The 24,325-nt window shown below is 43.2% G+C and overlaps 1 protein-coding gene across 2 annotated transcripts in view; it reads right to left on the bottom strand.

The window, feature by feature from the left end:
• Positions 1-24,325, bottom strand: part of pvrl2l (PVR cell adhesion molecule related 2 like) — a 378,297-nt gene that overhangs the window by 167,307 nt on the left and 186,665 nt on the right. Inside the window, exon 7 of one of the 2 annotated variants that reach the window (XM_006794447.3) lies at positions 245-1,114. The exons of the other annotated variant lie outside the window; for it this stretch is intronic. Coding sequence (XP_006794510.2) covers positions 483-1,114 — 632 coding nt within the window. The 3' untranslated portion in view covers positions 245-482. Of the gene's footprint in view, positions 1-244; positions 1,115-24,325 lie in introns of those variants that run through there. 2 annotated transcript variants of the gene reach the window in all.

The following is a 24,325-nucleotide window of genomic DNA, read 5'->3' as shown; positions in this document are numbered from 1 at the left end:
TATAAAATACAAACAGTTTAGTCACTCAGCACATAATCACACAGCAAAGCTGAAGAAACAAGAACGTAGCAATAAGCAGCATTGCGTCAGAGTTACTGTAGCTTTTTTTGCTCTTGGCAGTATTTTTTTATTCCCGTGACACTGAATCCAATCTTCTCCATGACACAGTTAAACACAGTCACATATTCAGCCACAGTGCACTATTTCCACTGCAAGTCTTCCTTTATCAGCCTAATGACAACTTTTTTATTATTTTTCGCTAAATCCACCTTTTTATCAAAGTATACGGTCACTGTCAGGCTGAGAGGATATAACTGATGGCAGATCTTTAATCAGGTTGAATGATAAGCAGGCAGGTGTCTAGCTGATGGAGGTGATGCTGATTTGTTTAGAGGTGAAAGGGGGCTGGCTCGGATGCACCGCTTCCTCCACTACATCTCCTTATCTTCAGCCTTTGCCGTTTCCGTCCTTCCCCTTCTTCCTCAGACGTAAATGGCAGTCCGGGAAATAACAGAGCCGTCTCTCTGAGACTCCATGTCGTCGTCCAGGTACACATCCATTTCTTCGCCAGCGTGGCCTCGGTGGACGTGATAGGCTGAAGGCAGAATGTTTCCGCCTCCGCCCGCTCCTCCGAATCTGTCGTATCGCTCCTCTTCTTCCTCCATGCTGTCATCCAGGTCGAACTTCCTCCTCTCAGCTTCATCCATCTCACTGCTAAGAAGGATGTCATGGGCGGTAGGGGCGTTGCCGGTTGAGGCGTGGTGGAGATGATGATGGTGGTAGTCGTTGGCCTTTTCCGTTAGAGTTCCCGTGGCGTCGCAGCCCTCCCGATACGTGTAGATGGGCCCGTTGTTGTTCGTGCCAGTCCCATTCTTGCTGCTGTTGTTACCGGAGTTGCCGAAGAGCAGACGGGCTTTGTTGCCATAGTCTCCGCCATTGCTTCCACCGCTGCCTGTTGCAATGGAGTCCCCACTGCTGGGGTACCCGCGCCTCTGCTGCCGGCGGCTGCGGGTCAGGAGGACGGCAATGAGCGCAACAACCAATAGCAGAGCCAGAAGGGAGCCGATGACTGCGCCTGCCACTACACCGGCACTGGATGGATCCTCCAAGGCTTCTGCAGAGGGGATGAAGGGGTTGGAAGGAGGGATGGAAAAATGGGTGGAGGAAAAGAAAAATGAAGGAAATGACGGCTGTTTTGGAGGAGGTATTGACAGTTCTTCTCTTATTGTGAGTGTGCTGTAGTGATAGGAGTAGTGTCTTCTTCTACGTGTGTTACAATCCTCTTACAAGTGTGTGGTAATGTTCTTCTCAGTGTAATCCCTTGGTGAGGGGTGCAGTCAGTCATTGCTGGGATCAGGCTGAACGGGACTCATTCATTCTCTCCCAGAGGCTCGTTGTGCTGCATTTTGCAGACATTTTGCTCTATATGCATTTCAGTCCAGCTGCTGGCACTTCAGCTTTTGCCGCCCTTCCCCCCTTTGCCAGCTGGGGCAAAGCCTTTACTACTGTGATGATCCTTTGTTCTATACGTCACGTTGGTGTGAGCCAGGTTTGCCTCTCCACACAGTTCAGTTGAAGATCGAAACAAAAATGAGAGAAGGATTTAGAAAAAAGCGGTTTATTTCGAGTATTGCGCCGACTTTGCCGCGGGTTAGAGGTTTAGAGCCAGCAGAGTCACACAGACAGACACACAGAGACAGGTACACAGGACAGACAGGCAGAGGAGTTACTTGGAAAGGGTTAAATAAGAGCACAGTCATTACTGTTAAGTGCCACAATGCTTAATCCCTTCTATATTTACCCTCTTTCTTTCCTACTCTCAATTAAAACCCCTCCTTATTCCTTTCCTTCCTGCTTATCATCCCATCCTCTACTTGAACCGCGTCCTTCGTCTGCCTCCGTTATTGGCCAGCTAGTCAAACCACAGGGAGAGCGATCGCCCGCTGTCAACCCAGGACCGAATCCAGATCTCACTGATCGGCAGCACACGAAGGTAAAAGGTTCACACTGCGGAGCAAGACTCCTACCAGGACACGTTTAAAAGGATTCTATGTAGGAGTATAAGAGAGAAAAAATGGGATAGTGTAGGATTTGTACGGAAAGATTCACGCTGGGCTAAAAAGTGGAGAGAGGAAAGTCTCAAACCAGGAAAGGAGAAGTGTTGAGTATTTGTGCAAAACTGCACAAGGCCAGCTAGTATGTTTCTCTTTTCTTTTTTAATTTCTTGTCTGTGAATCACATTCAGATATTTCTTTGGGGTGCAGCAAGGGCAGCGAAACGTGGAACAGCAGGGGAATCTGAGCCCCTTCCCGTTTTATGCAAATAACAGCAATGTACTGCCAGCACTCCTGGCAAACACAGCAGTGAATGCCAATCAAACAATCTGAGGTTGGCTGGAATGATCATTGTGCGGGGTTACATGCCAGGGCAGCGCCACTGAGGCAGTGACGTTCTCTTTTTCTTTCGGCGAAATCACATCGGACATCAAATAATGATGTGTGTGGAGCTAGCGAGCGGGAGTTCTGCTAACAAAACCAGTGGGGGGATGTCACTATAAGTGAGCCTGGATAGAGAGCCTGTGATTCATACAAATTGTTCATTCTGACGGCGTAGGAGAAAAAAAAGCGGAGAGGAATTGAGCAAGAGGAGAGAAAAAGGACTAGGAAGAGTGTTTGGGAGAGAGACAGAGAAGAGCAGACAAGAGGGGAAGGGAGATAAAAGGAGAGGTCTCAGTTTGATTTCAAACACACTTGCTCTGGTCTCACATGGGGATGCATTAGGGTTATGCCAGGGTGAGACAGACGGGTTGGGCGAATGAGGCGGGGCTCTTGGGACAGGATATGATGTCTAAATTAGGGGACAGTGTCTGGTAATATCCAATTGAAGTGACAGAAGGCATTAAGGATGATGAATCCAACTTTCCCTGTCCTAGTTTCCTCTCTTTGCAAACTTACAGATTGGCATAGAAACACAACATGTGGGCCATAGTGTTATTTATATTTATTGTGCCATTTATATTTTAAGCATTAGTGGCATTTATCAAGTGCCTGAGTGAGAGACAGCTGAATAATGGCCTTTTGTGGAAGGTCTTTGGTGGCTGCCGTCCTTCTGTTAATCAAGTGCTTAAAAATCTATTATTCTGTATAGGCTATAAAGAACAATGCTCCTACAAAGGCCCATTAGAGCTGGCATGTTCATTTTTCATTAAGTCTGAGGTCACATGCAGGAGCAGCGTGATTATCTTTCCAATTTTCTCTCAAAGTCCATAGCTAAGGGGTGGCGGCTGATATTTAAACAGCGATGATCTCGCGGATGGGAACTTTGTTGCTTGTTTGACAGCCGGATGCCAGTCGTCTTGTTCTTTTTTGCCCTTTTCAGACAGGATATGTAAAACTGCTGGCTTCATCAATCCGTTAAAGCGGTGACATTCTGTCATTCGGACATAAATCACGTTGATGATTTGCACTTCATTCAGCACTCGTACTCGCTATTAAGCGTCGTCAGCAGCGACTCTGGTAAAGTGTAGCCACACTTTTGAATGTTTAATTCTCTTCAAAGCTGTCACTTGAGCCTGTGCATGTGTGCGTTGAAGAGATGAGTTGCCCTGATGCTTGTGTGCAAGATAGAGATTGCTCTGCTTGATTTGGAACTGGGAAAATGCATCACAATGGACGTGACCATGCCTTAATTTTATTTGGTGAGATAATGCGCTCCGAGGTTCGACTAGCGGTCGACTAGCTTCAAATCTGAGGCCATGGTTTTCAGCCGGAAAAGGGTGGAGTGCCCACTCCGGGTCGGGGATGAGTTCCTGCCCCAAGTGGAGGAGTTCAAGTATCTCGGGGTCTTGTTCGCGAGTGATGGGAGAAGGGAGCCGGAGATCGACAGACGGATTGGGGCTGCAGCTACAGTAATGCAGACGCTGCACCGGTCCGTCGTGGTGAAGAGGGAGCTGAGTGTAAAAGCGAAGCTCTCAATTTACCGGTCGATCTACGTCCCTACCCTCACCTATGGCCACGAGCTGTGGGTAGTGACCGAAAGGACGAGATCGCGGATACAAGCGGCGGAAATGAGCTTCCTCCGAAGGGTGGCTGGCCTCTCCCTTAGAGATAGGGTGAGGAGTTCGGCCATCCGGGAGGGGCTCAGAGTAGAGCCGCTGCTGCTCCACATCGAAAGGAGCCAGCTGAGGTGGTTTGGGAATCTGACAAGGATGCCTCCTGGGCGCCTCCTAGGTGAGGTGTTCCGGGCATCTCCCACCGGGAGGAGGCCCCGGGGCAGACCCAGGACACGCTGGAGAGATTATATCTCTCGGCTGGCATGGGAACGCCTTGGTGTTCCCCCGGATAAGCTGGAGGAGGTGGCTGGGGAGAGGGAGGTCTGGGCCTCTTTGCTTAGGCTGCTGCCCCCACGACCCGGCCTCGGATAAAGCGGATGAAGATGGATGGATGGATGGAGATAATGCGCTATTATTTGCTTGTTAGTGGCATTCTCCAGTAAGATAAGCAATTCCCTAGTCACGGTGTTTCTTCAGACGTGTGCAAATGTAGAGAGCGATATGTAAATTTTACTACTTTTACAGAAAACGAGCAGCTCATTAAGACATGAAGCCAACACACATAATTTTGCTGTCAGATTAATGAAAGGGACTAAATGTCTGAAAGGTCATTTTGAGTAGGGGAACAGGTTCAACTTAATGAACACACTTAAAACCAGCTGTCGGTGAACCACGGGGAATTTTTGGCAGGGAAAGCCAAACATTTCTTTTTTTAGAGGTTAATATATAATTATATATTATACATTTTACAATTTTTTATATATTTTTTTGTAAATTTCTCTGTGGCTTTCTCAAATGCACACTGTAAAACAAAAGCATAAACTTATGCTCACGGCACAAGTTTTTTACCAAAAAAATCATAGCATTAAATCAAAGCAATGAAAAAAAACAGGGTTTGTTTGACTTAAAATTGGGATGGAGTGTGTAGGAGATGATTAATCTTCAGACAGAACCAAAGGGCGGCCCACGGACCTGTATGAAAATCACCATGTAGGTTTTTAAACTCCCATTTTCAAGCTGTGAGTTTGTCATTTTGCCCTTTGCCGTCTTGGTTGTTGTCACATGATGAGCAAGCGGTGGATCACTCACTCACTAACCAAGGAAATAATCCTCAGATAACACTTGAAACCAGTGTTTGGGATGACAAACTAATAAGGAATGTGTTTAGTGATAGACGAAGTGAAGTGGGAAGCACAGAGATCCTTTTGGACATATTTTGGACCTCTGGTTGCAGCTGCGGTGAATCTGATTTCATGTTAGCTTAGTTAGACATGAAGATCCCTACCATACACACATGAGTCCTGAAATTACTATGAGGTGGCGAGGAAACGACCAGATGATTAATGTGACTGGATCTTGACGGATGATCTGATATCCTCGTGTTGGTGTTGTTCCCAGATCATCATGAAAATGTTGTTCCAGGATCAACATTGCAAGTGACCAATCACATTATTGTGACGTTATTCTTTGGCGCACCAACCCATTCGTGCATTTATGAAATTCCAATGTTGCAAGGACAATATCAATTCTGCTTAGCGTTTATTAAAGGGTTAGGGTTAGGGTCGGGGTCCGTTGATCGGCGGACAAAGGCGGTTTCTCGCAGCTTAAGTACAGTTTTTTGTTTTACACCAGTTTTTCCCGAAGTCGCAAAAGTATGACATCACAACATTCTGATTGGTCACTTGCAATGTTGATCCTGGAACAACCTTTAGTATGATGATCTGGGAACAACACCAACACGAGGATATCAGATCATGCGGATCTCGACACAATACTGTACGTTTTTCTTCAAAAAGTCAAATTTTGATTCCTCGATAGACATGTTTTATACATGGACTTTTTAACTTACTATCAGATTTAACTTTTTGTTGCTATAACATAGCACATTTATGCTGGACAGAGCACGGTAAATTGGTAGAAGTGACAGGTGAATCACTAGGATAAGTATATTTGATTTCATAAAGACACCAGGATAGTGAATGGCTTATAAAAATGGTAAAAGTGTATTTATCTTTATGTCTGTGAAGGTTCTCAGTCATCCAGGTCATCGTAGTCAAAGGAGCTTGCAAAGAAAAGCGTCTGGTCTTCTTTAAGTTGCTTGAAGACGTTTCACCTCTCATCCGAGAAGCTTCTTCAGTTCTAAGTTCTAAGATCAAATGGTGGGGAGTCCCAGATTTAAACCTAGTGGGAGTATCCCCCCATAGAGGGACAAAAGGACCCCCCCGATGATCCTCTAATCGCCTGAGCCAAGGTGTGAAACTGGGTGTGGGTCCCCACCATTTGACCTTAGAACTGAAGAAGCTTCTCGGATGAGAGATGAAACGTCTTCAAGCAACTTAAAGAAGTCCAGACGCTTCTCTTTGCAAGCTCCTTTGACTGTATTTATCTTTAATGCTCATTTATCAGATTTAGAGTTTCTCCAGGCACTGTCTGAAATCATTTTGCATGATCTGAAACACTAATGGATCCCATCAGCTCTGACAAAAAACGTGCCAGATGTATGATCAACATGACTGTCAAATTCTTGTCAACTGCCTTATGAGATGCTTTAGTAAACACTTCTCTGAAAGCATATTTCCTCCCAAAAAAGTGGAAAATAGCAAAGACTGTTAGCTAGAAAATAGGCCATGCTTGTCATCCTTATTTCTCATCAACAGAGGCAGCCTGCCTGCATTAAGAAGCACAGTGATAAATGTCATAGAGAGAGGCAGGGGGGCTTATATCAGTCTCTGTATTAGTGTCATGTACATGGAGGAGATTAAGGAAGGGGGAGAGTAAAGGAAAGAGAGAGAAAACCGTGAAAACTACCCATTGCTACTCGGTTACACTCACTGCAGTAGGGATAATCTAAATGAGAAGATTTAGGATGTGAGGAGGCAAGGTGGAAAGAGTTAGAAGGGCTGAGCGAGAGAGACAAACAGAGGGAGGGGGGGGAAATGGTGTAAGGCGTATGAAAGTAGTAGAAACTTAATAACCTTTCATGAATCTCCTTCACCACACCTCTCCTTCCTTTCTCCTTGTTTTGATTCTCAGAACTGAAGGCTCCACTCATACAGCGCGAGCCAGAGGCCATCACTGTTGAAGCTCCACAGCGAGGAGTGATTCTAATTAAAAGCAGCTTTTGGTCAAGGACATGTAAAAGCGCACCCATGAATATACCCCAAAAAGCCTAACAGCCTCCCAAAAAAGGCAAAACAAAAATGAGCAAACCATTGTCAGTGACAGAGCATCTGTCTGACATTTAGTTTTTTCCACTAAGTGATTCCTGCTGAATTGTGGGAAATGTTGATGCAAGTTGATGAAGAATTTGAAGAAATTCACATATGACTTAGTTCAGATTACAAAAAGTCAAATGGGTACCCAGATTAGGACCACATACAGAAGTACCAGCTTTTTATTTTTCCGAATTCTTTAAACAATCAAACAGAGTTCCTCTGCTCTCATAGAGGTGCTCACACTTGCTGATGATCTTTTAATCATGTGCATTTGATTAGCAGCACTTGGTTGCTATCTGGAATAAGTAAGGGTGTATTTAGTTTTTGCAGAGATCTACGGTGGCCCTGAGAGGCCAAACGGACTGCAACTTAAGAAAACACCAGCAATAAGAAAAACACTGCAAAAGCACACAAAACACAACGGAAACAGGAAAAACGAAAACGGAAATAGGAAAAAACAGATTTCCAAAAGCACAAGGGAAGTGTTTCTGGGGAGACAATAACCTGGCGGACCAGTTGCAGGAACCAAAATATGCTAGGTAAGTGTGTTTTTATCTCATGATTCATATAATACTGATGACGGATTATTAGACTAATAGTCAGGCTAACACACTTACCTCTCATCTTTTCTTTCCTCACAAAACCGATAGATCCTCCACTTTTTTAAGTGTCTCCCAGCGCAATTCTTAGCATAGTGGCCCTTTCTCAATTCTCAAGTACGCGAGTACGTACTCGCCGAGCACGCACGGGAGTACGTACTCGCCGAGAACGCGAGCACGGACTCGCGATTTGTACAATTGGAACACCAGCGTACTTGATGATGTCACAGGTCCGGAGTTTTTACTGCCGTCCCCTCTTAATTTAACTGTGAGTAATATGTTATGAAGCTTAACTTTAATCACAGCCAAACCGGTTTACTCAGGAACAAATAAAACACTGAAATAAACCAAACATTAACATTTAGAAGTGATCTAAGTGACTTATATATCATGTTTAACCTGAGTAGTGAAATCTCTATTAATAAAAATAGTGTACATGTACATACGTGTACATACCTTAATAAAAACAAGCAGGTGAGATGTTAGAACGCTTTTATTTTTATTTTAGTGGACACTCAATACAATAGACAGCTACTGGGGTTTGTTTAACCTGAGTAGTGAAAAGACCGCGGGGGGGTTGAAAACGATGTGCCGGGAGTCCGCTGTTCTCGCCGGCTGTAATAATCCTCGACCTCGCTGTCTGCTATGGAGCTGGCGGGTCACAGACGTCTCCGAAAACGTCGGAGCTCGTTTGGAAATATATGATATCTTGGTAAATCAAGCAGATTTGAAGTTTACACAGCTACATTCTCGCTTGAAAAGAACTTAAAAGTTTATTTTGTGACCCAGAAAGAGTAATATTTAAAAGTTTTTAGCCCCGCTCGTCCGCCATTGCCGCGTTTGACTTTTGGACGAAATGCATTCTGGGATATTTAGCTGTACCAAGTCCACACAAGTCACCACCGATGCATGCTCGATAAAACGGGCAGAGCGAGAACACATCTGGGACTTTTTCGCGTTCTCGGCTTGATGCGTACTTCGAATTGGAACAGTACTTGGTCTCCGACTGATGACATATCACGAGTACACGAGAACGCAAGTACGCACAAGTACGCATATTGAGAAAGGCCCATTTTGTTTCCTGCAACTGGTCCGTTGGTGTTATTGTCTCCCCAGAAACACTTCCCTTGTGCTTTTGGAAATTAGTTTTTCCTGTTTCCGTTGTGTTTTGTGTGCTTTTGCAGCATTTTTCTTATTGCTGGTGTTTTCTTAAGTTGCAGTCCGTTTGGCCTCTCAGGGCCACCGTAGAGATCCTTTGAAAAACTAAATCTTTTACATGACTGCAGTAATTATTTTATCTGTAGACCAGTATATGCCTAGAAAATGTAACTCCTACCCAAGTGATATAAACTTTAGATGGTTGAGAAGGTCCAAAAATGCAAGTAATTGGAAAGTTCACCAGCTCTCCGGAGCTCAGCTGGAGCATTTTCTACAAGACTGCCTCCAAGTTTATCAGAGATAATGCAGAATATATAAAGGGCCTGCTGAATAAATAAGGCGATCTTTAACCTTTGTTATACAAATCTTGGCAAAAAAAAAAAAAAATGTAAATGACTTCAAACAACCCAATAAACCGTAGTTAGAGGTTTATAAGGTTACGCTGAAGGCCTGCATAAAACATGGAAACATCACTCTGCTACTAAGTGAAAAGTGGTAAGTGTTCTACACTTTCATAGGGCCTCTTGGCCTTAGCTTAGTACTGCAAAACACTTTTCAGTGTGTTTCTCTCTGACACATTCACACACCATCACGCCCATTAAGGGCAGAGACGCTGCTGCGCAAACCGTCGGCTTTCCCGGAGCAATTTGAATGCAGTCAGATAAGATGAAGATCTACCAAATGACCATCTTTAGCAACAAAAAAGCCTCTATGTTTACCTGTTTTTAAACTTTTACTTGAATAGCTTTTACTTAAAAAAGGCAATATCAACGTAGAAGATGGAAGGTGGAAGAAACTGTCCACTCAGAGGAAACATGTTCAAGAATGCAGAGAACTCCACGCTGGGTCCAAAACCTCAGAGCCCCCTTCCTGTGGGGCAACAGTGCTAATCACTGGGTGGGTATCGCCAGTCTGGTTGTCACTTTTTCCAAATTAAAACACGTCCCAAAGGCAAACATCAGGAAGCCCCACTTTGTAATAAGTTAATGAAAACCTTCTTGTGCTTTAAACACACTTGGCCTTTGGTTTATTTTTATTCCCAGAAGAAATTGTAAACACGAGTTTTAGTCAGTTTGTAAACCAAGTCACCGATAAATTATTTTAATTGAAACTAGGCGACCTTCAAACCGTGTTTTGTTGTGCTTTATGAAATTAGTCGTGAATTTACTCGTGATTTACTCGTGTATAAGCAGTCTGGGAGGCGCAAGCTCACAATCATGGCAGAAGTGAGCGGAGGTGGAAGAGGTGAGGGAGACGCTAAATGTTATCATGCTTGGATAATGGGGCCCAGAGGCAGCACAGACGGGAAATCACAGACCTACTGTAGGAAGAGATTTTTAATGTAACCTTTACCACTGACGCAGCAAGCTGAAGGTAAACACTGCTGACTAGGACGAAGGGAAACTTTTAAAGATTGCTCCTAGGATTTGATTGTAAAATTTGGGCTTTTTTTTTTTTCATAACAAGTCGACTGGTTAAAATTAAGCATGATTATAGAGACACACAAGGGTCTGCATGAAGGACTTTCATCAACAATAGCATCTAGCTGACTCTCATCAGCAGTTACTCGTGGATGGCAACGCAAACCAACTGAGTTCTTATAAATACGATTACGGCAAACTATACATAGGTGTTTCTGTAGCACATACGCAAACCTGATTTACGAGGTACGCTTTAATTGGAAGGCTTGTATAAGTTTACACAGGTAAAACATAGCCAAGTATTTTTTATCTCTCTTATTGTCTGCTTTATACAAACAATCATATAAACATATATACACATATAGCACCCATAAACACACACTACAGCACAATGACCTAGTTTATGCAAACGGCATCTGACTCGTCACGCTTCTGGTCATTTCCTTAAGCATTTCGGTATCACTGTAATTACTTTGTCTCATAGTTACCCATTTATTCTGGAGTGCTCTTGTGTTACTTCCTGAAAAACCACCACCTTCGAGAAAAAACTTCATCTGACAGTGCGAATTGGAATTTCTCTAGCTGCAACCGCTTCAAACAACCTTTCTTTTCTGAATGAATCAGTGAAGGACTTCACTGATTTCGCACGCCGCGCTTCAAATACAGACTCACAACAGACATTTTTTTTCCAAACTGGAGGGTTTTTTTTGCAGTGCATCCCTGTGATATATTAAAACCTACCGATGTATAGTGCTAATTCACAGCAACAGTCATTTCCAAAATGCTTTATAGTTTAAGGTAAAGATCCCAAAATGAAAGAGAGAACACCAACAACCAGACGACCCTTTATGAGACCACCAGCGTATCCAGGCTCAGGGAGGGGCAGCCATCTGTTGTGACTGGTTATGGGTGAGGGGAGAGAGGGGAGAAAAGAGGAGTACAGAGAGATCAAGGGCAAAACACAAACTGTGGGAGAGAGGTGAGGGAGAAAGGATTGCTCCCCAAGCAGCCTGAGCCTACAGAAGCATACCTAAGGGATAGTTCAGGGTCACCTGATCCAGCCCTAACTATAAGCTTTATCACAAGGGAAAGTGCAGAGGGTGTCCGTCTCCTGAATCCAAATCGAGAGTTGGTTTCACACGACAGGAGCCTGATAGCTGAAAGCTCTGCTTCCCATTGTACTTCTGGAAATTAGGAACCACAAATAAGCCTACAGTCTCAGAGAAGCAACCTATCTGGATACTATAATACCGTAATTGTCGGGCTATAAGCCGCTACTTTTTGCACAAGCTTTGAACCCTGCGGCTTTTCTAAGGATTGTCCATGATTTTTGTGACATCGTAAGACGATTTGTTTTGTTTGTTCCGCTGTTGTACGGCACTACGTTGCCTGGCGGAAGGGCATGTGATCAGACACACAGTATCGGGGTTCAAGAGGGGTATGTTGGTCACATGTCCATCCGCCAGGCAACATAGTGCCGTACAAGTAGCGTGAAAAACAAACTTCAAAGTAGCTCTACGCGTTCAGCGGGAGGCGTGGATGAGGAGCGGCGATAAACTTGCGAAAAGCAAGTTATGCTCAACTCCACCGGTGGAATCTGACAGCGTGGAAAAGTGTGAAAACATCCATGATCACCAACGGATTTCGAAGGGCTGGACTGCTGCATGATGGAGAGGAGGACACCGCCACGGCCCTTCAGAGGGTGTTCGACTCGTCGAAGAGGACTTTGGTGGTTTTAGTGCGCAGGAAGAAGAGAAAGATGGTGGTGAATGACTGACTTTTCTTCTTGTTAAAGCCGTGTCACTGCACCTGAGCCTAAAAGGTAGTCTGAATCTATTTTTCTGGTGTGCTGTAGGTTATTGTTATGTACTACATTTGTTACTATGAAGCACAGTACATGTTTCGTACTTGTAATTACCGACACTTGTACATATACCTAAAAAGTTGTGCAAATATGTACCCATAACTTGTTTTTCAAAATAATAATAAAAGGATGTGTCTCCAAACAGCCATCTCTTTCCTGACAATTCCCTTTGTGCATATTCTCTTACATATGATAAGTCAACATTGAAACACCTGCGGCTTTTAGTCAGGTGCAGCTAATGTATGTACAAAACAGGATTTTCCCCTGATTTTAGCTTGTGCGGCTAATATTCAGGTGCGCTTTGTAGTCCGGGAAATACGGTACTATGAAGTCTTTTTTATATTACAGTGTCTGATCATTTAGGACTCTACACGAGGAGAAGAATTTTAAATTCAATTACTGAATTATTAGTATTTTACAGGGAGCCAATAGCCAAGAGAAGATAATATAAAGAAATATAATTTCACTTTGCAGTCTAGTCATCTCAGCTAACGCTCAGAAGTGAGAGTGCTATAAAAAAAAATCCCCAAATTTCAAACTATTCCCTTTAATATTATCTGATTTGTATAGAGCACAAATTGTGTCAGGAATAAATTAGAGTGTAACCTGGGTGCACGAAGAGTAGTTTGTGCACTAGAATTAATAACACATTCAGGAAATAATAAGTGGTTCCCTGAAGTTAGTAATTGTAGCGTGTAATAATTAACTGAACATTAAATTCAAACACTTTAAACTGCGTTTAAGTGTCTTTGCAGGCCACACGTTATTATTTATTAACTAAAACTCTTCGTGTTTCTCCTTAAGTTACCGGAGTCATCACAGCAACCTCTAACTTAATTAGTACTGTTACAGTGACTGCGTAATAATCTCAAAGCATACTTTTACTTTTGCAGACGAAGCTAAAAGCTACACAAGCTTAATGTTACACAATTCTTTATAGTTTAGAAGGGCAATCCTTTAGTGTCTCGCTGGGAAATACATGACATTAAGAAAGTAGCAGTGCCATGTTTAATGGGGCTTTGAGTTCGCTTTTATGTCACAGTTTGTGCGCTAATCATTGACGTTTAATGAAAAACATCCAGGTTGCCTTTTATCGTCCGCCCACTGTACACAAACACACCGATACATCCAAACACCATCAGTCACACACATACACGTGTATGTATACTGTATCAGCGATGAATGCTCTTCATTTCTCTCCCAATCACTCAAACATAGAGACAGTCGCACACACACACACACACATTCACAAATGCACAACCCTCCCCAGCAGCTATTAGCAATGAGATACTAAAAGCCTTCAGTGTGTTTATGTGTCATATCTTGAACTCAGCCGCAGTGGCTGCACGCCACACACACACACACAGACTTTTCTTAATTACCATTGAGGACACAGACTTGCACAGACGCAGACACACATAACGACACAGAGCTACACTATCTATTCAATTACCCTCATATTATTCCCGAGCTTCACGCACACACTCGCAGACAGGTCCTGTACGCACACAGGCATGCGTGCGCGCACGTATTTCTTTTGCCCCGCAACCAAAGTCTTACACAAATCCAACTACCGGTGTTTCCATGACGATCTCAATCATTTTCTCATGCAACCCCTCGACGCCGTAGCGAGGGAGGACATTTCCTTCCTAAATCATCTTCGATTCTGTCTCTTCATCATGGATTCGAGCTGGTGCTTTTCATCTCTGCCTCTCTCTCCCCTCACTTTTCATCAGCGAGGAAATAATCAGAGAGTGGGCAAAGAGAAGAAAAAAACAACTTGTAAACTACAAAAAAAGAGACATAGGAAGGGGTCGGCGAGGGGAGAGGAGAGGCAGCGTTTTTTTTAAAGTATGTGGTTTTTGGCTTTTTTCTTGGCCCATTGAGCCTCGCTGTGCTCTCTCTCCTCAGACTCTCAGGATTTCAAATGGATGCTTTCTGACACAGAGCAAACAGAAAGCATGAAAACGAAAAAGCACAAACAGATGGGAGGGAGAGAGTGGAAAAGGCGGGGGGGGGGGTGGGGGGGGGGTGGGGGGGGGTGTGGGTAGCGGGTGTCGATAAAGGACCACTTGGACCGATAATAGATAGAAGGATGGGTATAAGTGGAAATAAATGGGCGAAGTTAATTATTCCTTTCACCTTGAAAATTGTATCGCATTTCTTTTTCTACAGAAACACATTTAAACTTGCATGCATGAACACACACATCAGTGCAACCCATTCCTACACAAAGACACGCACACGCATTCGGTCTAATTACATTTTTCCCCATTCTGCGGCCCCCTGCAGGGGTTATGAACTTCACGAGGTTTCCCAAGTACCTCCCCGCTTTCCTGTTCGAGCTCAATGCTTATTTAGCATCCAGCTGCTGCGCGCACAGTCTCTCGTACCAACACTCAATAACTGGCTCGCTTACACGCGAAAGCACACACATTTCCCCCCACTCCTGGCTCCATTCACCTTAATAACCACCCTTAGCCTGAAGTTGAAGTGCACAAAAATTACACCCCGTACACGCCCGTTTGGTGAAAGCGTGTGCTCCTGCGAAACACACAAGCATGTATGAACACAACAAAAGCGCCTCAACTTTTTTTACAAACGCTAACATTTGCGCACATACACACACACACCAAGCTCTGACACAACACCACAGGAATGTAAAGCCTCCGAGGGGATAAACTCCAGCCAGCAATTTTACTGAGCACAGATTAACTGTACAGTTGTAAAATGCAGTCATAAAAACACATTGTAAGGGAACAGCATGGAGGTAACAGGACTGGATATTGATTTCGAGTACATGTACATCCACTAACACCGTTTGGGTGAGTTGAGTTGAACACCTGTGGTGCATGTTGCAGTGCCAAAAAACCGAGGCCATTAGCAGTTTTAGCTGTGCGTCGAAAAAGGCTCCATGTTATTTCACTACAACTGGACCCGGACAACACGCAGCACAGTGAAGCGTCCTTAACGAATCTGAAGAACTTCAGTCTCTAAAAATGAAGGTCAGTTCAAGCTTTTCAACAGTGTCAATTCAGTTTGAACCATCCACGGGTTAAATCTGCTTAGGAACTGAGTTCTTAACCAAAACGTTCATTCTATCTTTCTAGTGTACTTGTAATATAATCTACAAGGCCGTGCTGCACAATGAAAGCTCAACATTCAACTGGTTACTTTCAACTGGTTTTCATTTGCCAAGCTTGATGTTCAGACTGCACTTCCAACACGTTCTCACTCCCAAAGCGTAACATTTTACGCTAGGTGACAAATCGTCAACATATTACGTTTTCGGCTACCCACCACGTTCCTGAATGACGACCTCGGAAAAATGAGGAAATATGAGAACCGTATGGACTTAATCTACACATGTTCGCTCTTTTTCTTCAAATCGCTTAGAAACACGCTATTTAACATCATTAAAGTCATGGTTAAGGTCAGAAAAAAGGTTATGGTTAGGGCTAGGGATAAGGTTAGGTTTAGGGCTGGAATACAGGGCTGGAACGTCTATTACCGCGGGAGCGTCATTGCACTGGATTTCAGCCATAACCCGCCGCGTACCATAAGAACGCCGAAGGTCTCCTTTCGCGTTCCTCAGGAACGCCGCGGGATGTGACAAAACGTCGGCATGTTACGCCTCGGGAGTGAGAACGGGCTCGCACTTCATGTGGATTCATCAGGAAATAATATACATTTATAATATGCATTTTACATCTGGTTTAGGTGTCATGTGACAAAAAGGCCAGGATAACCTCTGAGATCCCCTCCCCTCCCCACACACACATCCTAAGATGTAATGGAAATGTCTTCTCAGGCAGCACATCTTAACATTTTCTACCTTCTCTTGCGTGATTATACAGGGTTGTGTGACATCCTCAAGCAGTAGATAATTAGGTATGCCTTAGAAATATGTGTCTCCTGTATGATGAGTGCTCTGACCTTAGAGGTGTCGAGAGCCTCCGGATCACTGCATGCCTTGTAAGATGTCATGTTCACTGTAACCGTCTCTACAATTAGCCTTTAAATCCTATTATAGGTAAAAGACTGCAGTGAAATCGTGTGTGCATTTTGTAAGTCTGATTTAATCAAACCCAGATTGCTGCTTGCAAAATGAGCACTTACGACCCACTGGGCCAGCAGGGTGGTCTGTGATTACAGAGACAACCCTGTAATATAAAGACAGGCAGTTCTGCCTAAGGACGCGATCGCACCTCCGGTTTGTTTGCTTAGTTACATTTTTTATATACTGTTCACTTATTTTCTTGCTCCCCGATTACAAGAAAACCACAACTTGTAAATAAAAGTCACAACACTCTCAACAAGCTCGTTTACCGGACACTTCTCGGTAGTTCACATGCTGTCATGTTAGAGAATCGTTGGGGGGAAAGGGAAAGATTTCACTGCCTCTACCGTTTGTGTTTATAGCCCTCACTGAGAGGACACATGAAGCAACAACTGAGTATTGGTCAGGGCTGCAGCTTCCCAGGGGTTCAATTTGTTAACACTCAGCTTTACAGAGATGAGAAACTGCTTGCTATTAGGTATCAAAATAAATGTACTACAACCCTGGAATTTTGGATGAAGCGCTGCAGTTGGAACATACTTTTAACAAACTGAACCACACGGTCTTGCAGCATGGCAGCGAGTCTTATTTCCGGGGGTTTTTGGTTGGAGCTTTAATGACACTGTTTTCACTTATATGCCAAAAGCATACAAAAAGCAATTCAGTTAGACGCTCCACCCGTGTGTGGTGTGAATGCATTTATTTGTCAAGAATCACATCACCTCTCCGACTATGAAAATTCTGCATATTATGTAAATGAAAGACAGCCATGAGTGGGATGTTTTAGTTCTTTTTTTTTATTGATTATGGAGTCCGCCTAAAACTTTGGACGCGAAGAGATGATAAAAAAAATGCCTTTGTCTGCCAGCCGTGTCCACATAAAGAAGCGTTTAATGCAAATCTGCGGCGATCCATCATCCAAGTGTGGTGCTTACTCACTGCTTGTGTGCGTAAGTCTTTGTCGGTTACACGCATACAGTACGTACACACTCGCTCTCCGCACGCTCGTACCCGGAGCTGTCAACATGAGTGGGTTCAGTAGTTTAATGAACATTATTGATGGCGAGGCTACAGCACTGCTGGCATAATTAGCGCGATGTCTCACACCTACATGTCTGTAGCTTCATTAATTCATCGCACAGCCTGGCTAATAGACACGGACACATGCACAAAGACGCACACATGTGAGCACCGGCAGTCTCATGTGTCATAATCCAAAACCCCGGTAAGTCCTCTTACTTCTGCACCCTGCCTGTGCTGCATTATGTATCGAACTTGCACCGCTGCCATTTGGATACTGTATCCGTGCGTGCGTGCGCGCCAGCGTCGTGCACCGTCACATATATTTTTAGCCTCATTCTGCTTGGCTGAATGCAGGGAGCTGATTGCATCCAGACCTTGGCTGCTGATACTGATCAACAAAACCAGCTGAGTGAAAAACAGCCATCAGCCTCCCTCTTCCCTCTCTCTCTCAATCCCCTCTCACCCACTCGCACTCAATTCATCTCCCTCTCTAAGTCACCCACCACTCCTCCACTGCTCCCTTCCTCTTAAATGGGGTGATTTGTGGTTGGGTGACTCATTTCTAAGCAAATCTGGACCACGGAAGAGAGGAGAGTGAAAGACAAGGGTGAGTGAGGGAGGAGGCAGGGGGGTGGGGGTTTAAAGGGGCCCAAGAGAGCAGCGAGAAATAGCAAAGGTGAACGAGAGGGAAGGAAACGAGTGTGTGCTTGGATACTTTTGCTCAGTTCAGATACATCCAGCTCTGCCTGTTCACCTCTGTCCATGAATATGATCAGGGGCACAAAACTTAAATGTAACACCAAGACAGCAATACTACCCTGCACTGCAGACCTGATTAACGACTATGGTATATCTCGTTATGAGAGCAGACATCAAGAAATATTCATGGATGTTCAATGCTTTAGGAAATACAATTGTTAAAATGTCACAGCGCCCGAGGTACAACTCTACTATGGCTGCCATTTTTGTGGCTATTATTTTTGCTACAATTGATCATGAATACAATCAGACAGGTAGCGAGCTATGCAGGAGGATGAAGACTCAATTTTTAATTCTGAGTACTAAGTTCTGGCCTGATGACTAGGGATGCAACGATACCAATTTTTTCAAACCGATACGATACCGATACTTGGATCTGAGTACTTGCCGATACAGAGTACAAAAAATGATACTTCTACCACACACACACACACACACACACACACACACACAAATTCAATTAATTGGAAGACAGGTTTTATTATATTCCCTGTAGATAAAAAATAAAATCTTAATAAAAATGACCACAAAAAAATTTCTGTTAAATTATTGCAGAGTCTCCACATTGTAATTTTACAAAATATCACTGAACTATTGGCACTGTCTCGAGCTTTCAGAATAATAAATAAACACTTCTGTTTGGAATAAAATAAATACAAATTAGGTTTGCGAATAAAATAAACTTTTAAATTATTGCAGAGTGTCCATATTGTAAACAAACAAAATAATTATTATTATATAAATAATAAAATATAAAAAATTATAAAATAAATAATAAATAAAATAATAATTGGCCCCCTAGTGGTCAATCTAAAAAAACTACAACAGAAATGACAAGCCACCCTCTGATTAATGAAATAAGTTGGTATCGGTTCATGGTATCGGTTAACTTTTACGAGTATGAGTACACACACATTTTACAGTATCGGCCCCGACACCCGATACCAGTATCGGTATCGGTGCATCCCTATATATAAATAATAAAATATAAAAAATTATAAAATAAAAAATAAATAAAATAATAATTGGCCCCCTAGTGGCCAATCTAAAAAAACTACAACAGAAATGACAAGCCACCCTCTGATTAATGAAATAAGTTGGTATCGGTTCATGGTATCGGTTAACTTTTACGAGTATGAGTACACACACATTTTACAGTATCGGCCCCGATACCTGATACCAGTATCGGTGCATCCCTACTGATGACCATTATCCGTATGCAGCACTTACTGAGCTTTTCATTTTCTCTGGTCAGCTTTCCCTTCATTTCCTCTTTCCTGCCTTCATTTACCTGCCTAGAGGTCTATATGCAAATCGTCCTCCCTCAAACATCTAACCTTACACCCCTCCTTCTCTCGCTCCCTGTTAACCTCCCACACCTTCTCCCTCTCTCTGCATTGATCAGTTCATAGTGGATTAGCTGCAGTTTGTGATAGCCGTCTGACCCAGCCTGGCCTCGAACAAGCCCTGCTAGCTAATTGAAAGACAGTGAGCTGGTCTGCAGGATTAGACACTACCCAGCCTGTCTGGCTCATTATTACAAACACACGAAAATAAACACACACATACACACACGGAGAGCGAGATGGGCGGTTTATTGAGCTTTTTGGATGCGTCATGCCAGAAGGGAATAGCCCACAGTTGCAACACTGAGAGAAATGAGAAAAGTGACTAAGCCCTCAACACAAATTGGATCTTCTGCGAGTATTTGTGTGTCTGTGCATGCTTGTGTTTGTCTCGATGGAGTTCGTGAGTGTGTGTGTGTGCACGCGCTCTATCTGCTTATGTAAGTGTCTGTGCACGTGTGTGTATTCTTGTGACTATCGGTGCCCGTGCGCAGGAATGAACTGCATTAAAAAATGAAAAAAATAAAAAAACAAAGCTAAGAGAGTGGCTGAGTTGTGGCCCAGGGTCTTTAACATTGAAATAGAAAGCAGCCGCAGAAGCACAGAGGTAATCATGAACTGCTCCCTCACCAAGCTTCAGTTGCAGGTAACATCTGACCCTGAGTCCAGTGAAGAAGAGAAGAAGAGCCTGTGCAACAGCAAATGTGCATATAACAAAATAAAACAAAATAAACATGTGTGCCGAAGCAGATATGAAACATAAGTACACTGTGGGCTTGTGCATCTAAATCGCAGGATGGTGATTTGTACCACAAAAATCCACAGCGGTATATATAGAGCACACAGGCTATAGGTGATATATATGATGTGCTGTATACATTATCTGAAATGCATTTAGTCAACTATTACATGTAATTTTGCCTGGAGCCAGACAGCTGAAGATGTTTGGATTTGGACGCGAGATTCAGAAACCCACAAACACTGAAACGCGAGACACGAAGAAATGGGATAAAAGCCCAGGGGAGGTGGATACAGTGCATCACGAGCATGTGTGAGCGTGTGCTCGTTTGTGCATTCAAGGGTCACCCACATGCTGCCTCTCCCTGATTGAAACCAGCAGTGCCTTGGCTTGGCTCAGCTCGCTCAATGAGCTCACCCTTCTCTTTTGACTGCTGTAGTAAAAGGGAAAGTCTTGACTGCATCAACCCACGCAGGCCCCAAGCGTGAAATATTCAGGTAAAAAAAAACGAATACCTCTTTTTAAAATATTTAAACCGCATACCACACAACACTCAACCCCTTTCGGCCCCTCAGCTTCTTTTCCAACTCTGACGCGTATCAATAATGTACCCGTTTCGATCAGATGGATCTATTTCAAAGTCGAGATGGAGATTAACTGATGGGAATTCAATTAAGGGAAGGTTCTCGACTGGAATTTAACCATAAGTGGCTCCTTTAGAGAACAACATTAACATTTCAGCTAGCCAAGTCCACACACTGGTCACTTCAAAGCTACGAATGAAATACTGTAATCCTGAGAAAGTCTCGTCGACATATCACACGCTTCAAAACTGGCCAACAGGGTCATGTAATATCAATTAAGTAGAATAAAAAAAAACGGAATAAAAAACTTTTAAACAACACACTGGGAAAGCTTTTTTGTCTGCAACAAATGTTAAAGAGTTACATCACAGGAGCACAGAAATGGAAGAATAATTCCAGACAATTTTAAACAGTTTTTCTTATTCACAACTCGACGCTTGCTTAATCTCAGCTGGCGGTGGCTTTCGTCCGACTCCCGCCTGTTCCAGGGAACAAAACACAAACACCACCTGTAGGAAGCGATGCTGCCGCGTCTGTGAAAAGAACCCCCAAAACCCTCCGTTCTTGAAAAATGTTGCATCTCCGTTTAATTCTTTGTCACTGTCTTGAAGGACAAAAAACAGGACCGCAAAGAGCTAAGAGTGTAACACGAAATTCTTGGCTTGCTTCCCAGAAAATAATCTAGCAGCGAGACTTGGAATAACAACACTTTTTAGTCTGCGGCACCAGCATCCTCTCCGTTTCTGCGTTTTCACCTTTTGAACCCTATTTTGGTTCATTTTCAGTTAATCAAAGGCCTAATCCCTCTGTTAATTCTGCTAATTTGTTCCTTCACCACACAGCCACTCTCACAAATTTACAGCCATTATGCTCCATGTTAGTATTTTAAGCTAATTACAGGCCTAATCCTAATTAGGTGTCATTTTTGTACCTACAACACAGAACATGAATTTTTCTAAATATCACTCTACCCACTTTTGTTAATTATAGTTTTACTGAATGGTGACATTCTTTGGACCGGAGACCTACTTTTAAAGGCTTTTTTGCTACATTTCCCATGTAATATACTAGAGTTTCATTTCTGATGTTCTGCCTGAGCAGTGTTGCACAGTGTTGCATAATGTACGTTTTGTCGTTCAGTAATTCAGCATTGGAGTTTACATGGATATGTTTGACATTTTAGTTCTTAAGCAGTGTCTACAGACACACTGAGGGAGTGGAGATGCAGTACCTTGGAAAGGCCATGCAGCTGCTGGCACATGCTCACAGGCTGATGTTGGGACTAAACTTTTGACCTTTTGGTTAAAAGCCCTCCTGTCTCTACCTACCCTCCTGCTCCAAAAACACATCTATTATCATCCCAGTGCTGTTGTCTTGCACTACATAGAGAGGAACAAGAGGCACTGTGCTATACTTACATTATGTTAAATGAATACCAGACACAGAGAGTTATTACGCTGCAATGAGATCTTAATGCTTGATTCTTGGCCTTCGCTCTGCTCTAACTTGGATGGTGCATCCCCACTTTTCATAGTAGTAGAGTAAGTTTTTTTACTTTAATGAAATTATACCAAACCTTTGCATTTAAAGAGCACACTGCCCCCAAAGAATAATAATAAACGTTTTAATTGCCAGCATGTCAGAAAGTCTACTCCCACACAGTTGTATAAACATCCTGCTGAGCAAGAGCAGCCTCTGCATTGCATTGGAGGGGCGTAATTAGTCTCCGCATTATATATACACATATAATATTCGATAACTGCAAGAGACAGAGCAGATAATTGCCCACTTATGTGTTGTGATTTACTTGCTTGCTCACAATTTTTCGCCTTTTCTGTTTCTGTTTATGATTGTCACTTTACGTAGAGCTCAAAATGCAAAATGGTTTTTAGCCACACTACGTTAAAGTCTATTAGTTGCTTTGGCACCGACTGATTATATTTCAGGTGGAAACTGAATGTAAGGTCTGTTATGCAGCATTTACTACAGGCTGCTGTCGAATACTCTGTGCTTCAGTTTTACTTCGCAATACTCAGGGATGCTAAACCTGTGTTGCCAGGGGCTATTTTCTAAGCATTACAGCAGGTCAGGGGCCGGTTAATGAACAAAGAAAAATATTTTAGTGAAAATTCAGTGAAAATGAAGGTTAGTCCTCAATGACTGAATCTAAATAAATTAAATGCATTTGCCTTATCTTATGAAATTCATAAAAAAATTGCCAAACTATATTAGTTTGACACAAGAACTGACACTAAACCTAAGAGGCAAATACCTTATTTCACTCTATTTAATAGATGCTACTGCATGTCATTGGGAATGGCTTTGGTTACAGCTGAACATTAACTGGAAACTTAGTGACAGGGATGGGAATCGAGAACCAATTGTTAATCTGTTTGCCTATCGATCTACTTGCACCTGCGCTAAAATCAGCTGATTTCAGTTAATGTGCCAGAGGATGAAAATAATAGCACAGTCTACAGCGTGGATATGGACATATGGACATTTTCTTGGTGTTGGACCATAGCCTATAGGTTTATATTGTTATAACTGGTAATTATGAGACAGTGTTTTGGTCATTTTACATAGAAACACTAAAGCAATCTAAGGTTTAATGTCTTTGATATACTGCTTAGCGATGGTGGTGACTCTCAAAGCGGAGCCAGAGAGAATCAACAAGGAATAAAACTGATATGTGATATTGATGATGGAATTGGAATCATTAAATTCTGATCATTCCCATCCCTACTTAGTGAGGCAGAAAATGGTCATCAGTCAAGTTGTCAAAGTGAAACTTGATTGGCCCCCAGGAAACATATGGAGTATAACTGTGTTATATAATTTGTTTTAAAAAAACATTAGAACAATGCTGTTATGCATTGCGGTGTTCCACTCCGCGGTGGTTGGATGCATCAGCAGGGATGATGAGACAGAGTACCGGGCTGTGGTCGACTCCTTTGTCACGTGGCGTGAGCAGAATCATCTGCAGCTCAACGTGGCAAAGACCAAGGAATTGATGGTGAACTTCAGGAAGACCAGGAAACACTTGACCCCTGTTTCAATCCAGGGGGTCAGTGTTCACATTGTGGAGGACTATAAATACCTTGGAGTTCACATTGACAATAAACTGGACTGGGCTAAAAACACCACAGCACTTTACAGAAAAGGCCAGAGTCGTCCCTATTTTTTGAGGCGACTGAGGTCCTTCAACATCTGCCAGAAAATGCTCAGGATTTTCTACGAGTCTGTTGTGGCCAGTGCGATCCTCTATGCTGTTGCATGCTGGGGGAGCAGGCTGAGGGTCGCAGATGCCAACAGACTCTATAAACTGATCCGTAAGGCCAGTAATGGAGGCAGGGATGGAGCTGGACTCCGTCAAGGTGGTGTCGGAGAGGCGGATGTTGTCCAAAATAAAGACTATGGTTGTATCCCAATTCAGGGTCTGCAGCCTTAAAGGCCGCATTTTAAGGCCGATTACGTCACAGCGACGCGACGAAGGCTGTCCCAAT

This window comes from Neolamprologus brichardi, chromosome 22, assembly GCF_056152115.1.
Source record: "Neolamprologus brichardi isolate AB-2024 chromosome 22, ASM5615211v1, whole genome shotgun sequence".
Lineage (NCBI taxonomy): Eukaryota > Metazoa > Chordata > Actinopteri > Cichliformes > Cichlidae > Neolamprologus > Neolamprologus brichardi.
The sequence above is the reverse complement of the archived record's forward strand: the minus strand, read 5'-3'. Positions and strand labels throughout refer to the sequence as shown.